At 40.6% G+C, this 18,822-nt stretch overlaps 1 protein-coding gene across 1 annotated transcript in view; it reads right to left on the reverse strand.

Annotated features, from left to right (window-relative positions):
* The window catches only part of FAT4 (FAT atypical cadherin 4), a 270,297-nt gene that overhangs the window by 13,231 nt on the left and 238,244 nt on the right, over positions 1 to 18,822 (reverse strand). The window contains exons 11-15 of the mRNA XM_075615613.1: positions 17,736 to 18,043; positions 15,323 to 15,408; positions 11,441 to 11,620; positions 11,059 to 11,174; positions 6,545 to 6,756 (exon numbers count right to left, since the gene is read on the reverse strand). Of these exons, the coding sequence (XP_075471728.1) occupies positions 6,545 to 6,756; positions 11,059 to 11,174; positions 11,441 to 11,620; positions 15,323 to 15,408; positions 17,736 to 18,043 (902 nt within the window). The remainder of the gene's footprint in view (positions 1 to 6,544; positions 6,757 to 11,058; positions 11,175 to 11,440; positions 11,621 to 15,322; positions 15,409 to 17,735; positions 18,044 to 18,822) is intronic.

Below are 18,822 nucleotides of genomic sequence, written 5' to 3' on the forward strand. Positions count from 1 at the left end.
CCATTGATTCTAAGACGGACCCTTGATTTATTTAAAAAAAATGGGGGAAAAAAACACTATATTAAATGTGCAGAATTTTTTTCTGGTGGGAAAGAGTGAGGAGAGAGTGGAGAGAGAGTGGGAGAGTGAGTGAGTGAGGGGGGAGAGTGAGTGATGGGGGGAGAGAGAGAGAAGGGGGAGAGAGAGGGGGGGAGAGAGTGAGAGGGGGGAGAGAGAGAAAGGGGGGGAGAGAGAGAGAGGGAGAGAGAGCGAGAGAGAGAGGGGAGAAGGGGATAGGGGAGAGAGGCGAGAATTGAGAGAAGGGGGGAGAGAATGGATAGAAGGGGGGAGAGAATGGAGAGAAGGGGGGAGGAGAATGGAGAGAAGGGTGGGAGGAGAGGGGAAAAGGGGAGAGAGGAGAGAGGGGGGACAGGAGGAGAGAAGGGGGAAGAGAGGGGGAGGAGAGAGAGGGAGAGAGGGGAATGGGGGGAGACAGAGGAGCAGCAGGGGAGGAGAGTGGGAGAGGGATAGGAGGGAAGGGGAGAGTGAGAGGAGGGAAGGTCACATACAGAGGCAAACACACATACAGACACAGACAGACACAAACACAAAGACAGAGACACACACACACAGAGACACACACACACACAAAGACAGACACACACACACAGACATACACACACACAGATACACACACACACACACACACACACACACACAGAGCGATACATACACACACACACACACACACACACACACACACACACACACACACACAGATACACACACACACAGAGATACATACACACACTGAGATACATACACACACACACACACACACACACACACACACACACACACAGATACACAGACAAACACACACAGGGGGAGGGGGGCTGTGATTTCTCTGCACGGAGACCCAGCAGGCATCTCCAGCATATCTCTCTGCACGGAAGGGGGGGAGGAGGGGGGCCATGATCTCTCTGCACTGAGAACCGTCAGGGAGGGGGGCCGTGATCTCTCTGCATGGAGGGGGGAGGAGGGGGACCGTGATCTCTCTGCACGGAGACCCGACAGGCATCTCCAGCAGCGCCCCCTAACTGTTTTTTTCTTTTTTTTTCAGTACATCGATTGTAAGACGCAGTCCTATTTCAGCAAAGTCAAAAAGGGAAAAAAAGTGCGTCTTACAATCGACGAAATACATTGTACAAACAGTTAGGGTCAGAAATAATTGTACACTGACACCATTTTCATAATTTTGGCTCTGTACGCCACCACAATGGATTTGAAAGGAAACAACCGAGATGCAATAGAAGTGCAGACTTTCAGCTTTAATTCAACGGGTTGAACAAAAATATCGTATGAAACGTTTAGGAATTGCAACCATTTTCATACACAGTCCCCTTATTTCAGGGGCTCAAATGTAATTGGACAAATTAACACAATCATAAATAAAATGTTCATTTTTATACTTTGTCGAGAATCCTTTGCAGGCAATGACTGCTTTAAGTCTGGAACACATGGACATCACCAAACGCTGGGTTTCCTCCTTTGTGATGCTTTTCCAGCCCTTTACTGCAGCTGTCTTCAGTTGTTGACTGTTCTTAGGTCTTTCTGCCTTAAGTTTTGTCTTCAGCAACTGAAATGCATGCTCGATCAGGTTGAGATCAGGTGATTGTCTCGGCTATTGCTGAATATTCCACTTCTTTGCCTTAAAAAACTCCTAGGTTGCTTTCGCAGTATGTTTTGGGTCATTATCCATCTGTAAAGTGAAGCGCCGTCCAATCAACTTCACTGAATTTGGCTGAATCTGAGCAGACAATATATCCCTATACACTTCAGAATTCATCCGGCATTGAGAGGCGTTGGCTGGTTGGAGTTGCTGTGACCGCTGTTACTGTTTTTTCTTCCTACATATTAAAGACGTCAGAGGAATATATCCTTAACACCTGTGTCATGTTTGTAGCCAATTCTGATATACTTGCTTGTTATAGATCTTTGGTAAACTTAGGAGCGTTATCATTGTTGTTAAATGGAATGAGAAAAATCACTTTTCAATTGACAGTGGAACAGGCTAAGTCACATTGGTAGGAAGCTTGGACCATGAAGCCACAGCCTCTTATTCTCTCATCATTCAAGCAGCTTAAGGTATTAGAACTGCACAGACAGAGTTGCACTATTTTCTGTGTGTTTTGTTTTTTACATGCTTTAACAAGTGCCATTTTCTGCAAACTCAGTTCAAGTAGTCCAGTTATTTGTGTGTGTGTTTACCTGAGCACACTTCTAATAGAGGTCTGAAAACCAGCAACATTTAGACTATTTGTGGGACTGATAGTGCTCCAGTACCTGTGCAATTATACACACTTAGAGGTGCATCTACTATTAGAACTGTACGGACAGAGTTGCACTATTTTCTGTGTGTTTTGTTTTTTACATGCTTTCACCGGTGTACAGCGCTCCCTGATTTTTCTACGCCAATGCAAACAGAGGATCATCAAGGAAGGTCCAGCGAAGGTTGAGCTGCAATTTATCACCATCTGTATTTTTTAATTTTTATTTATTTATTACATTTGTATCATATTTATACACCTTATATTATCTAACGTGCAGGACACTAACAGGAGTGCCTGGTGAATCTTTGTTTCTATATCATATGAATGCACTAAAAAAAATTTTGTGTTTACATGCATTTCACTTTTACGCTAAGAAAAACCTGGAGCATTAGTGATGCATACGTGTAGTTTAAAGCAACCAAAAAAGGAAAAAGCACTGTATACTGCACTCGGTCAATATTGGGTTAAATGGAAGCAAAATAAAAATGTACTTTTAATATTTATGTATAAAATAAATGCCACGGTGAAAATATATGTACAAAAAGTCTTTAATTAACACATCAATCAGAGAATAATTAAATATAAGTGCAAGGATAAAAACTGTGACAGAATCGGGAACTAAGGCTATAAGGGAGTAAAAGATCATATCCCTAGTGAATGAGCCAATTAGAGTTAATTACTCATGTCAGTTAGTTGCTGCAATATAATGCAGACTAAGATGGAATAGAGGCAGCTGTTGTAATGGTCCCTATAAATTTGAGATCAGAAAGATTATTGTAAATCTAGTAAGACACTTTAAATGCTAGGATAAAGTGCAGATCACAAAATAGGAGCTAGTGAAAGGGAGGGAAATTCCCTATTATGCCCGTGTGAAAGATGTAGATAACAATAGTCTGAATAGACTGCTCAATGTTGCAAATAGTGGCTGAATAATAATCTCAGAATTGCTTCAAATAGTATCTGAAACAATGTAGTAATTTGTATACTTAGATTAAGCCAAATGTTGCAATGAGTATTAAAGGTGTAGCATTTAGGACAGGGGAGCACAAACTGGGGAGAGTGACATTTTCTTGGGGGGGCGTGGCGATTACAGAGACCCCTCCATCTTCCCAACAACATTTATATAAAATGCTGGGGGAACACGTGAGGCATCTATATGCCTGCTCTCCGGCGACTTCTGGCGACATATCGCTATGGCAATGTTGAGTCAAATGATGCCGCGGGGACAAATGATCGTGAAGTCACATGACGCTGGCGATGCCAAACAAAATGTAAGGGGAGGGAGGCGCAAACAGGGGGGACAACAGGCAGGGGGCGCAAACAAAAAAACATTTGCGCACCCCTGCTGTAGGACACTGTTAGTCTGTTCAGTATTCAGCATCAGATAATAATAATGGAAGTGAAGTGAAATAGGCGCAAATTAATTATAAAACATGCAAAAAGTGAATGGTAGTAAGTCTGAAGTAAGCCCTGATAAAATCATGGGAGGGGGGAAAAGAGGACCCTGCTGGACTAATCTAATGAGGCTGTATACTGATGCAGAATTGGCTAAATCAGCTCAGTGCAGTCACTGCAAAGTTGCTCTGTTGGCTGAGGAACCAACCAGAGCTATAAGTGCACTGCTAATTTCTTCCTGATATTCACACTGAGACGCTAGTGACGTCAGCACGGCGAACGACGATCGGTACGTGTCATCATGATGCTTTTTCACAGATAACTCGATCCGTGGGACCATGCCCCATTTTGTAGCATGAGGGTTTCCTTGGTAAACAAATGAATTGTTTGCTTAACTCCTTGAGACCCAAATGGCTGTACCAAAAAGCAGCATATCATATCTACTGGTTATATTGATATGTTGATTGCTCAAGCTTAAATCTAAAGCAATATATGGTGAAAATTAGACATGTTCTGAAGAATATTAATATATTATAAATGTAAACAATTTAGCTTTGGCATTTATGAATAATTATCATAAAAAATAGCATGTGCTTTATCATTACATATTTATCAAATTGTTTTTATATGTTGGTGGACAAATGCACATTAATTTGCTACTTTTCATTGTGTCAATTTCACAACAAAATTACTTTTAATGGACACTTTATAAACAAGCCTTGTAATGTTCATTTATACACAGGAAAGGTACAAATGTGATGAAGTAGTAATATTTTAAGTAGGATAACTGAAAAAAACTAGGCATTGCAATATTAACATTACAAATAAACTAAAGTGTGAGGGTATCATTCAGAGCCCTGTGTAAACACAGAGGAGGATGTGTCACTGCTGATCTCCTCTTCTCCCACTAGCTCTTGCCCTCTTAACCCCATTCCCTCCCATCTCCTCAAACCTTTCTCTTACTCTAATCCTTACGCTCACACATATTTTCAACTCCTCCCTCTACTCTAGTACCATTCCATTTTCCTTCAAGCATTCAACAGTTATACCCTTACTCAAAAACAGAAAGTTTGACCCTACCTGTCCCTAATTATTTTCCTGTCTCCCTCCTGCTTTTTGCCTCTAAACTCTTTGAACACCTTGTATTTGCTCGCTTGCTCCATTTTCTTCCTTCCTATTCTCTCCTAGAACCTCTACAATTTGGCTTCTGCACTGCACACTCCACTGAAACAACCCTGATCAAAATAAGGAATGACCTTCATGTTGCCATAGACAAGAGTAATTCCACTCTGCTCATATTACTTGACCTCTCAGCAACCTTTCATACTGTGATACCACCCTCTTCTCCTCCACATTGTCCATACTCTTGGTATCCTAAATGCTGCTGCTGCTGCTGCTGCTGCTGCTGCTGCTGCTGCTGCTGCTGCTGCTGCTGCTGCTGCTGCTGCTGCTGCTGCTGCTGCTGCTGCTGCTAGGATCACTTTAGGCTGTGTTTATAGTTAGGGCGACTGCGACATTGAGCAGCACTGTAGCAAGTGCATGCAGTTCGTCGTGGGTGCCCATAGTGGGCGCGACCATGACGGTGACAGCTGACGTCACGCGGTCACGATCGATGGAAGTCAAAGGATTTTTACTTCTTCAGCGATCGGCATGTGACATCAGCAGCATGTGAGCGGTTCAGCCAATGAGGGTGAACCACTCATGGCCACGCCTCTACCACGCCCCCATGGTCACCCTCTCTTTTCTCCTGCACTATAAGCAGGGATCGCTATTGCAACGGTGACGGCTGACGTCACGTGGCCGTGTCGCCATCGCCGTAGCCTTTACTATAAATGCAGCCATAGGCTGCCGCCAGGGTGGAGCAAACCATGAGTGTTCGCTCGCACTCGGCGCGATTACATTGGTGATTCTGGATGCACATGTCCAACGTGCGGTTGCATGCTCACGCACACGCCTGTGCATGTGTGCTTGCTGCTTGACGAGACAGCCAAATTTGATTTGGCTGCTCGCTTATGTGTCACGTGAGCGGTTTGTCCAGCTCTGTGATGTCACGGCCATGCCCCCTGACACACACACACCCACGCACACAACTAGCTGGCTAGGAATTGCCCAGCCAAGCAGAGCGTATGACGTCACGGTGCTCGGGCGCCAGCGTGTGCGCTCCCAGCCTGGCCGCTGCCTTACTCTGTCCTGAATCTGTTTCAGCATCTCTCTTGCTGAAATTCATCTCTTGGCTTCCTATTAAATCTTGTATTAGTTACAAAATTCTCCTCCTCTCTTTTAAGGTTACATACTCTTCTGCTCCTCCTTACATCTCAGCCCTAGTTTCTCACTATACACCTGCCCGACTCTCAAGGATGTCTTCTCTCTACCCCTTTTGTATTTAAAGCCCTCTCCTGCTTACAACCTTTCTCAGTCACTGGCCCACACCTCCGGAATGGCCTTCCCCTCAATATCCCACTAGCACCCTCTCTCTCTACTTTTAAGGACCATCTTAAAACACACTTCTTTAAAGAAGCATATGGGTAGCTCTGCTGCCTGATACTATACATATCATATGCACTGACCTTGACCCCTTGCAGACACACTTACCACAACACCCTCCTACTGTCTGTAAGTTCTCTCTACTTACCACTTAGATTGTAAGCTCTTCAGGGCAGGGACTTCTTTCCTGTTACTTTTATGTCTTAAAGCACTTGTTGACATTAAACAGTATGTTATATTATTATGTCACGTGTATTACTGTATGAAGCACAACTGCATGTGCATGGTTGGCGCTATATAAATAAAGATATACATACAACACAATAAAAATTACACAATAATGTTTTTCTTACCTTCACAATGGTATAATTGCTAATTTCATGAATTTGAAGTAAGAGTCCATTCTCACTCCTTGTCCTGAACTTCACTTCCAGGTGATTCGTATTAATGGTCTCTAAAGCAACAATATGTGGCCTCAGCAAATATTCACGTTTCTTGGTCTGACTGATTGAGTATTCAAGGTAACCTTTGCCTTCAAGAGACAAGGCAGTATCTGCCGTCATGTCTGAAAAATGAAGGAAACAGATGTTATCACAAAGGTAAAGCTAAAACTCTATACAATAAGTAGTATAAGTTACAATATACTAACTTACTAACAATCAGGAGACTTTGATCACTCTATATTTGTATGCATTAGCTAATAGATGTATGTTGTTATACATACTGTACAACAGTATAGCTAATTAAAATAAAGCAAAGGGAAACAATTACATACCCTGATCAATATCATCCCCCTGTGCACCTATAGAAATATGAAGTAGTAAATGTACTGTACTGTAAGTGTATATATATATATATATATATATATATATATATATATATATTTGTATTTCTATAGTGTCAACAATATACTGTATGCAGCGCGTTACAAAATAAGAACGTACAATACAGGGAATTATTATACAATAATTTCACAAAACAAAATCAGACAATAGGGAAGGGAAACCTTGCTATGGAGAGCTCACAATATACAGTATGTGAAGCACACGAACCCCTGACATAACGTTAAAGGCAAGGTGGTGTTCATGTTCATCATGAAAAAGACCATAGCCACCATTAATTAACCACAAGTTCAACTTTCTCAGTGCATTTTGGTGGCTATTGCCTAGATTCACTAAAGATTGATAAAAGAAAAAAAATTGGCATTATTGGCATCTAATGCCAATTTAAATAATCGACCTATTTGCTAAAGCCAGATTAGCAGTGGTAAAACCTTGATAACTGGCGTTTTACTGCTGAAATATCTGTGCTGTTTTAAAAGTGATGCATGCAAATAGGTAACTACTGTACTGTGTAAGTATTTACTCACAGGTAAAACACAGAAAAAATAAGTGATAGACAGCACTCAACAAATAAGATAATCTCATGCAGGTTGCAGGGTGCAAATAAAGGAACAAAAAGAAGGACCCAATTCCTCCTAAATAATTACAAAACAGTAATACTAGTTCCAGCACTCACTGACTAGTAGAATGAATCTCAAGAGTAGTTAATTGCCAAATCAAAAAAAAGATATTTAATGTCAACACAAGTCAAATCCACGGAGCGATGTGACCAACACAAAAGCGTCTAAAATATATACTGCAAAAAAACATAGTACAGTATGCAAAAAACAGAATATCACACAATGGGAGGTGGGGGTGGGGTGGAGGGAGAAACAAGGAGGTGGGGCAAAAAATGGGGATATGCAGGGGGGCAATGTTTCGGGGACAAACCCCTTCCTCAGGCCCGTTCCCTCAGGACCCCAAAAGGAGACACAGAGTTACTTCCCTTCCCCAAAGCCCCAACACAATGAAACAGCAACGCACTCACGTGTCAGAGGTTTCAGATTAAGGACTTTTATACATGTTTATCAAGACATGTAATTTATTCGATTAAGTGTCCTTGTGGCATGGGGTATGTGGGGGAGACTACACAGTTGGTGAAGGATCGGATTAGACTGCACAAGGCTGCCATCCGGAGATGTGATCCAGAAGCACCCGTGACCCATCACTTCACACTAGCTGGGCATAATGCTAGCCAGCTAAGGTACCAGGTCATTGATGGCATGAGGACGAGTCGCCATGGTGGAGATACACAAAGGTTGCTACTCCAGAAGGAATCTAGATGGATCAGGCTCCTAGGTACCATGGCCCCAAGGGGAATGAATAAGGAACTGGATCTGAGCTATTACTTTTAATATATAGTGGTGTATTCTGTTCATGGCTGATCCTTTGATCCATAGATAGCACCGCTACCCGGCTACCTCTATGAAGAACTTCGGTTGACCTGGTACAGTATTGTCCTTCCTGATGAGGGATGTGGCTGGTCAAGTATGGGTCACTAGTGGCAGTCTTGGTGGATTGATCCATCCTTTAAACACAGTAGTCTTGCTCCACTTCTGCTCCTTGTCCAACAACAACCCTATCACCTATTCTGTATAGGGGAGTACCCTCTCAGCACCAGGATAATATCCTTTACTATAGTGTGTATACAAGTATTATTAGTTTATATGTCTACAAGTTTCACACTCTTACGAACTGTAATTTTATTTTATTTCTTATCTTTATTGATATTTTATTATAGGTAACATTATTGAGCTACATGTTTGATTACATTACCCTATGCACATTGGACATTGATTCTGGGCTGAACCAGTATGCTGCCTGATGGAAGTGCTATTCATCTGCTCACTGAGCTCACACACTTGAAGAAGGGACACCTCGGCAGCATTTGCTATTACAACAGCAGCATCTGTGATGTGGGCTGCCGTTTTCCATTATGCGCATGTGCGCGCGCACCCGTGTGCATCTGCGCACTCCCATGGACATCTGATGTGCTTACACAGAAGGACTCCTTCATTAGCCAAAGTGCTCAGGTGCCAGCCTTGGACGGCCATTCCCAGCAGGAGTGAAACCGGAGGACATTCCAGTATCAGATACATCTTTAGCATATGACGTTAAAGGGCTCAGCTGCTCCTGATTTTGGTTGATTACCCACACAGCTGCTGCTATTGGACTAATTACACCACCAATGATAATGTCACCCCTACCCTTTATATACTGTCTCATTCAGTCCCAGTCAGCAGTCACCCATGCAGCAGGAGAGGAGAAGTGCTTGTGATTATGCTAGATGTCTTATACCCTGTGTTCTGATTTCACACTAGTTATATTCTCTCTACTTTTTCTTTGTCATACTCTTAGATTGATTACTTAGAGGGGCTTTGTGTGCTTAATCTGCTAGGGTTGCTGTTTCATTGTGTTGGGGCTTTGGGGAAGGGAAGTAACTCTGTGTCCCCTTTTGGGGTCCTGAGGGAACGGGCTTGAGGAAGGGGGTTGTCCCCGAAACGTTGCCCCCTGCTTATCCCCATTTTTTGCCCCCCCCCCCTTGTTTCTCCCTCCACCCCACCCCCACCTCCCATTGTGTGATATTCTGTTTTTTGCATACTATGTTTTTTTGCAGTATGTATTTTAGACGCTTTTGTGTTGGTCACATCGCTCCGTGGATTTGACTTGTGTTGACATTAAATATCTTTTTTTGATTTGGCAATTACCTACTCTTGAGATTCATTCTACTAGTCAGTGAGTGCTGGAACTATTATTACTGTTTTGTATTTACTCACAGGTTATTCACTAAATTCTGTTATCTGACAATATAGAGCTACCACCAAAAAATATCTGTTATTTTTAGCACCAACCCCAGGCTGGCAATAATCTTAATTTGCCTATTTATATAATGGGCACGTAATATATAAGCATGATAACCTAGATCAACCTGGAATAGATGATAAAAAATACATAAAATCAAATGTTTCTCACTGACTGCCCCGCACCTCTGGAATGCCCTTCCCCTCAATTCTTTAATACTAAAAGTCCATAGACCTCTAAATGTTACTACTGAGAAAATTGTCAGGATTGAATGATTTTCTATTGTGAAGAAGTGATTATTTGCATTGTTGATCTATCTTTACAGTACTGTATGTGTTAGAGATACATTACATCCTCAGTACATCCCTGTAAAGTAACATGATGCAATGTCACTTACAGATGTAGCAGGCTCCATTGTTTTCTGGCCTCTAGAGCGCCATGAAACATACAGTATCATGTAGAGAAGCACTCACAAAAACAGTCCTAACTTACCACATGGCGCCACCGATTTGGAGAGATATATTAGACAAAAGCAAGAAGATTGGACAGCACGTCACTGGACCCGTGTCAAATATTAATACATTTATTTAAACATATGTGATCAATGTTTTGGTGCCACTTTCTTAAAAAAAAATTTTTTCAAAAGTCTGACAAAACGTTGATCGTATATGTTTAAATAAATGTATTATTTTTTTAAACAAGTTCAGTGGAGTGCCGTTCAATCTTCTTTCTTTTCTCTAGTCTTACATGACAGCATGTGCTGTGATGTCTGTGCCATTGAATACTATAGAAACAGTATTTTTCGTAATTATATTGCAATATGTTTTATTATCTGGGGGAAAATGTCACATGCTTCATCTGTACTAGGACATACCATCTTTAAAACATTAAATAAACACTATTGGACTTTCCAAAAATGACTGTATAACCTGTTACTCTTTTATGTTTTTTCACAATGTCTTGTTGAGAATATTGTTGAAATACCTGTACTGTGGGTGATAGCTCTTCTGATGGTATTCTAGTGGGTTACAGCATGTACCATACAAAACCAACAAAAATACTAAATATTTAATGTATTCTCTACATTTTGGATGCTTTGGTTCTATTGTCTTTATAAAGTAGAGGCTAAGGTAAAATGGAAGTACCCTGCAATTTTATCATGTTGCAATATAAACGTAACATACATTTTTCACAGTGTTTTCCAGTAAATCCGTCTTTACAGTAACACTGCTGCCAGGACCAATAATCCACACAGGTTCCCCCATGCTGACAACTACAGGCTCCTTCTAACCTGGGACACCTACAAAAAAGCAAAGTGAAATTTAGCGTGTTTTATATTAATGCAACCAACTAATACAATGCACTTTCCAGGGATAAGATCTGAGTCTAAAAATAGTGTAAAGATATACTGAATTAAAGGCAGATAAATATATAAAGTGCAGTCAATATGTAAACATCTTATTATCTTGTGATGAAATTAAAAGTGTACAATGAGACATTTTAAGAAATATTTAAATGATCACATTTTGTATTATATTATTGAATTCTTTGGTTTCAAAAACATACCGGTCTAGGATTCCTTGGGCTGACAATGCTTGGCTGGGTTCTAGAGGACGCCCATTCACTGCAAATTCCATTATGCAACCTACAAAGTCATGACTTTGTACTTGTCCTTTTCTTTGTAATATTGGTTCCAGAGATCTAATACCTCCTACTGTTATTCGGTTTGGCTGAACATCAAGTGTCCTGTTCCAAAAAAAGAAGAATCATTACAGAAGGAGTTGCATTTTTTTAAAAGCAACAATGATAATAGCATAAATCAACTTTTAAGTCTAGACAGAACAGAAGTATATAATTACATCACATACTTGAACATTATTTCTGCATTTGCTACGTTCTGCTTATTGATCATAAAAAAAACTGCTGAATTGTTTATGCTTCAGATATTACTGTTGATGTGAAAATTTCATCAGGATTCTGTCTTGCACAAAAGAAAAGAAGTGCTGAAGCAAATTAACCTTTTCAAATCCCTAACTCCAACTGTCATAATTATGTTATTTTATTACCAACATGATGGCCTATGTTTGCTATTCAGAGCTATTTGACAGGACTTTTTCCAGTGCCGGAATACACATTTTGAGGCCATTCAAGTGACTGGGTTTTGTGTTGTTTTCCAGCATCGGTATATTGTAGTACTATACTGCTTAGTACATTGTGACAATATATCTTGAGAATATCATTAATAAAAGTAACTGTGGCTCTAGGGGGATTACTGGCTGAAGTAACCATAAAAGGAAGAGTAATGTAAAAAAAAAAAAAAAAAGGGATAGTAGGTGGGTGACGTTTTCACATATATCCATTCAACAGCAAGTTCAAGTTTGCAAGTGATGACCAAATATTTATGCATGAGATCTAACTAAACAGAAGTGACTCTGGTAAAATAATTTTATATATATATATATATATATATATATATATATATATATAGGTAAACCCCATTATAGCGCGCCCCGTTATACCGCGAAATCGGTTATAACGCGGTTTTTTGTTTTTTTTAATTATTTTTTTTAAATTAAATTTTTTTTTTTTGCACACTGCACACACACTGCACACACACTGCACACACTCCCAGCACTCCCAGCACACACTGCACACACTCTACACTGCTCACACTGCACACACTCTACACTGCACACACTCTACACTCTCTACACTGCACACACTGCACACACTCTACACTGCACACTGCTCACAGCACACTGCTCACAGCACACTGCACACACTCCCAGCACACACTGCACACACTCTACACTGCACACTGCTCACAGCACACTGCTCACAGCACACTGCACACACTCCCAGCACTCACTGCACACACTCCCAGCACTCACTGCACACACTCTACACTGCACACACTGCACACACTCTACACTGCACACACTGCACACTGCTCACAGCACACTGCACACACTCCCACACTCACTGCACACACTCTACACTGCACACGCTCCCAGCACTCACTGCACACACTCTACACTGCACACACTCTACACTGCACACACTGCACACTGCTCACAGCACACTGCACACACTCCCAGCACTTACTGCACACACTCTACACTGCACACACTCCCAGCACTCACTGCACACACTTTACACTGCACACGCTCCACACACTGTACACTGCACACTGCTCACAGCACACTGCACACACTCTACACTGCACACACTCCCAGCACTCACTGCACACACTCTACACTGCACACACTGCACACACGCTACACTGCACACTGCTCACAGCACACACTCCCAGCACCCACTGCACAAACTCTACACTGCACACACTGCACAAACTCTACACTGCACACTGCTCACAGCACACTGCACACACTCCCAGCACTCACTCTCACTGCACCACTGCACACACTCTTACTGAACACACTCCCACAGCACACACTCTCACACAGCACACAGCTCTCACAGCACACAGCTCACACAGCACTCAGCTCTCACACCACACAGCACTCAAAGCACACTCTCACAGCACACAGCTCTCACAACACACTCTCACAGCACACTACACCACACCTCCCACTTCCCCACCCTACCTTTGGTGTCGGCTGCTGAGATCGGAGTGGAGCTGGCATCAGGAGGAGGGGGGGTGTCGGGAGGAGGGGGGGTGTCAGGAGGAGGGGGGAGTGTCGGGACGAGGGGGGGTGTCGGGAGGAGGAGGGGTGAGTGAGGAGCAGGCTGTGACTCGGAGGGCCGCGTGGGCTATGCCGTGGAGGGCCAGTAGGTGTGGGGGCCTGGGGGGGGAGGAAATGTGAGAGAGGGGGATAGGGACACTGGAAGAGGAGAGATTGTGAGAGCGCCCCCTGGAGGATTGAGGGGGCCTGTTTGAGGCCTGTGGAGGGGGCCTGCCGAGCTGTCTGCTGATAGGTGGCCATGGAGGTGTCTGTCGGAAACTTCCCTTCTACCAGTCTGCAGCATGCTGCCTGGACAGGCATCTCAATGGACACCTTCCAACAGGCCAGCTCTGCGGATCAGGACAGATTAGTTTTGCTGACAGGGGTCTGGCACCTTTCCCATTACTCATTGGGCCCGGGACAAGAGGCCCTGCACACAGGACACACACAGGCAGCATACACACATCTCTATCCCCCCATGCTCTCCCCCCAAGTGTCTCTCTCTCCGCTGTGGTGGGAGGTAAGGAGCAGGTTGCCCAGCCATTGCTAGGGGACGTGTAGGGCTTCCGGCCACCTCTTCCTTTTTTCCCTCCTCACTCCCTCCCGATCAGGCGTGTGGCGGCCATTTTTTTTTTAAATTAGCGCAACCCCGTTACTAACGCGGTGGTCTTGGGGTGGACCCCGAGGACCGTGCTATAACGGGGTTTACCTGTATATATCAAATAAAAAGATCACTTGTCTTAGGCAGGTCTGCAACCCTGCCTTTCACCATTATCCCCAGCATACAGTGCTTCCACTGCAGCAAGGGATCCTGGGAAATGACATGCAAATGAGCACACAATATGTCAGCTTTTTCTGAAAAACCATTGTTACATGAAGCCCATATAAGCTAATGCTTGCTGTTGACACCGCTTTAAAGCACAACATGAGAATCAGATGCAACGCCAGAGAAACCATTCACAGACATTATGTATGTATGTATGAATGAATATATATATATATATATATATATATATATATATATATATATATATATATATTTATATATATATATATATATATATATATATATATATATATATATATATATATATATATATATATATATATATATATATCTGAGTTAAGTTATGGTGAGTAAAAAAAGTGACAAAAACCCTCCACAGCAAAGCAAATATGCAAATGTAAATACAACTGTATGCTCATCTGCATGTCTTAGGCAGGTCTGCAACCCCGCCTTTCACCATTATCACCCAGCACACAGCACTTCCACTGCAGCGAGGGATTCTGGGAAATGACATGCAAATGAGCACACAGGGCCACTTTTTGCTTCAAAAACCATTTTTAACATGGTTCCCTATAGGCGTAAGCTTGCTGCATGGTCACAGCTTTGAGCACAGCTAGGGTTAAGGTGCATACCCAGAAAACCCACCCACAGACAGCTGTTTCAACCTTAATGGTTTTTGAAGCAAAAAGTGGCACTGTGTGCTCATTTGCATGTCATTTCCCAGAATCCCTTGCTGCAGTGGAAGTGCTGTGTGCTGGGTGATAATGGTGAAAGGCGGGGTTGCAGACCTGCCTAAGACATGCAGATGAGCATACAGTTGTATTTACATTTGTATATATATATATATATATATAAATATATATATATATAAACATTTGTCATGTGTGTATTTTATATAACAATGTATGTTCTTTATTATATTGCAAATTTTAATTAAAAATATCCTTTATCAAAATGAAATGTTTTAAGATTTACCAATCCGTGGAAACATCAGTGTTACTGACGGTGCAATAGCCTTGTTCCTGGTCTTCTAAACACGTGTCAACTGTCAAGGAAGCTGCCTGCAAAATCCAAACAAAGGTTTATATGTAACTGTATGTGACTGCACCAAAACTTCAGCCCTGTTTCAGAAAGCTATTTTAAGATTGTACACCATATTCCAATACTCCCCGAAGTTTGTAGTTGGTTATGAAGATAAAATGTAAATTATTTTATCAATAGTTTTTTTGTGATTCAAACTGTTTCCCTGCCCTGAAATGCATAAAACTATGAATGGATGTTAAGTCTAACCGGAAACACCTACCGTATATAGACTAGTGTTTCAGACTAACCGAAGAATATACGAATATATTATACATTTATATGTGTTATGTGCTTTAGCATGGGATCTGAAAATAATTTGAAGGAAATTAAACATGAATATAAAACCAACAGAATATTGTATTCCATATATGCAATATATTAGGTTTTTGAATTAAGTAAACGAAGACAATTTAAGTACAGAAGCTCTCTTATTTCAAAATAATAGATATCCAAAATGAGATTTTGTTTGAACCATAGTTTGCACATTTTTGTTTTATTATAAAAGTTTGCTAAGTTTCTCTACATTTCCCGCTTCAAGTTGTGTCTATCCTTGTCTAATCTGCAATATCTCACAACTGACAAGTTAATGTTTTTACCAGTTTCCCACAAAGTCCCATTGCACTTTAGGAAATGACAGATTTGAAATCCTGTGGGTTGAGGACAGACTTATATCATACATTTGTACATGTGGTAGACATGTTTCCTTCGGCAACATTTGTAGAGGCAGAGGAGATGGAATTGACTTATTGTTGGGTCCTACAGTAACAATTTCTACACAAAGAAGCAAAAAGTGACATAATCTAAGAATATAATAATAATACTAATAATAGCTATGAGAAGTAGTAATGCTTTTTGCTGGCGTAATGCAGAAAGGCACACCTGTAGGCATCTCACATGGAACCCGTCATCAATAGTTTAAAACCTCTATTACACAAAGCCCTAAATAGTGTTTTTTTGGCATCATTGAATAGGATAGATGTGTCAGACTAAGCCCTATCAATCAGAATGTTTTTGTCTCCGATGGGTATAGTATCAGCCTGTCAATTGTTTGTCAAATAAACGTCATAAAAAGAAAGAAGATGCTGAACTAGACAGATGTTGCAGGTGGGGCCCTTTTAATAAGGCTGGGCATGAAAACTATTTGAAAGTTAACATAAGCTGCCGAGAGATCATCAGTAAAAGTGGTTTGTGGTCAGATCAAAATGATGAACCCCAGATGTATACTGGACACCTGAGGAGTTTACTTATTTTTTATGTGATTTCATACCAATGATTATTATATTGTTCATTAATTTAAATCTGCATGAGTGACACTCTGAAACAATCATATTATTTTCATACCAGACAGCAAAACTGAATCTTATGCAATCATGAATTTAGACTACTACAACACCTACAGTGTAAAAGGCTTACAGTAAAAACTACTGTACCATGCTCCATGAAAGACATAGAATAACAGGAAAATACAAGACTTTATGAAGTACACAATAAAAACACAGACTATTATTCATCAATTTTTCAACTAAAATTAATTGGTGAAGAAATGTTGCATGTTTATCAAGATAAAATTATATATAATTATGGTTTTCATGTCTTTTATCTGCATCTCAGTGCTCACTATGTTAAAACATGATATAATGATACACGTAGTAATAAAACTATGCCAAAAGGGCAAAAGATGACTGTGTAAAATAATGTAACAAAAAGTTTTGCTAACATTCAAAAGGTTACAAAGTCTAATTACAAAAAGCATAGGTAAAGACTGCAAAAATGGTTCCAATTATTTTGTAACCATGAAAGCAATAAATATTTGAAGTGATATAAAAATAATTAAAGTATTCTCGACAAATGAATTTCTCTCAATAGACAGGTTTTTACATCGTTCTCCACGTCCTCGCTTTTCACATATATTAAAGATTTTGAATTCATTTTTTCCTGTTTGTGATAAGTTTGGTTTATTGTATGTGCACTTAATAAAGTCTTACACATCTCACTGTATTGAATGTACAACCCATTCCCTTTGATTATCTAAATTAATGAAAAGTCCTACAGTTTTCATCCTGGAAGAAACAATAAAAAGTGCTCATCACATCAAACTCAGTTGTGCAACTGCTTGGCACTTGTAAATATGTACAAACATAAATAAATAAATCAATCAAAGAATATAAAAACATGATATGTTTAACACTGACTTAATCTGTTTTTTTTTTAAATAGATAGATTAACACAGAACAAATCAGTAAGTGATAACAAATGGTGTGTAAAATTATGTTACTAAGAGAAATGTTGAAAACGTATTCTATACCATTCCAGCTCTGCGTGCAATCACAGTGTGAAACTGTCCATCAGACACCTTCTTCTTTGTTGTAAGTTTGTATGTTCCACTGCCAAGGTTGAAGGAGAACCTCATCCTCTCTTCAACTATTTCCAGGGCCAGAAACTCTGCTGCATCTCCGGTCTGGTTGTCATAATTATAAAGAATCAAGGCACTGCTTTTGATGGTAGCAAACTTTATGTAAATATAGTTATTGTTGGGGTCCAAACTGGGGAACTCCATGTAGGACAATTCTTCAAACCCATAACTGTTTAGTTCACAGTGTTTTCCAAAGACACCTTAAATGAGAGAAAAGTGACAAGTGGTTTAAAAACAAAAATGAAAAAGACAATTGAAGAGCAAACCTTTTGCCCAGTTTAACGCAAATATGAATAGTGATGCTATCAAATGTTTACAGAAAATGAATCAAAACTGTAATTCCTGGTTTATACCAGTTTTTTATTGCCAGACAGAAAGTGATCAAACACTTGTATACTATACATTTCTAAATATGTGTTCAGCAGATCTGTTCACTCAGCACTGTGAAATGGTTGTAATTTGCAATAACCAACTATTTACCATCAAATCAACACTGAGCCCTTCAAGTGCATACAACATATTACTTTGCAATGTGATGCAACCCCCACTGATATTGAAAGGGTTGACTGCTTAATAATCATTCCAGCTGTTGATGTTTTGGTATTTCCTTGTCCTTTTTTAACTCTCCTACGGGGTCTTAATTCAATGTCTGTGAAGGAGTAAAGTGAATAAACATGAAAGCAATGTGGAGACTAAAGTAAAGGCAGGTAAAGGATCCCTGACACTGTGCAATTGATGTTCTCAGAAGCCAGGTATTTGTTAATGTTTTTCTTCCTTTGCATGCGATTTGAATGCAGATTCCTGCACTTCATTAATCATTCTGTGTCACATTAAGCTTACGTTCACATGTAAACCACTGGAATGGATTGAAAGCCAGAAAATTGAAGCAGCTTAATTTCTCATTTGAACCTGTTTTGCATCATTTCTTCTCTGGCTTATTATGCGAAAAGAGCGTTTTAATGATGCACTAACGTTGGGG

This window comes from Ascaphus truei, chromosome 1 (assembly GCF_040206685.1).
Source record: "Ascaphus truei isolate aAscTru1 chromosome 1, aAscTru1.hap1, whole genome shotgun sequence".
Classification (NCBI taxonomy): Eukaryota; Metazoa; Chordata; class Amphibia; order Anura; family Ascaphidae; genus Ascaphus; species Ascaphus truei.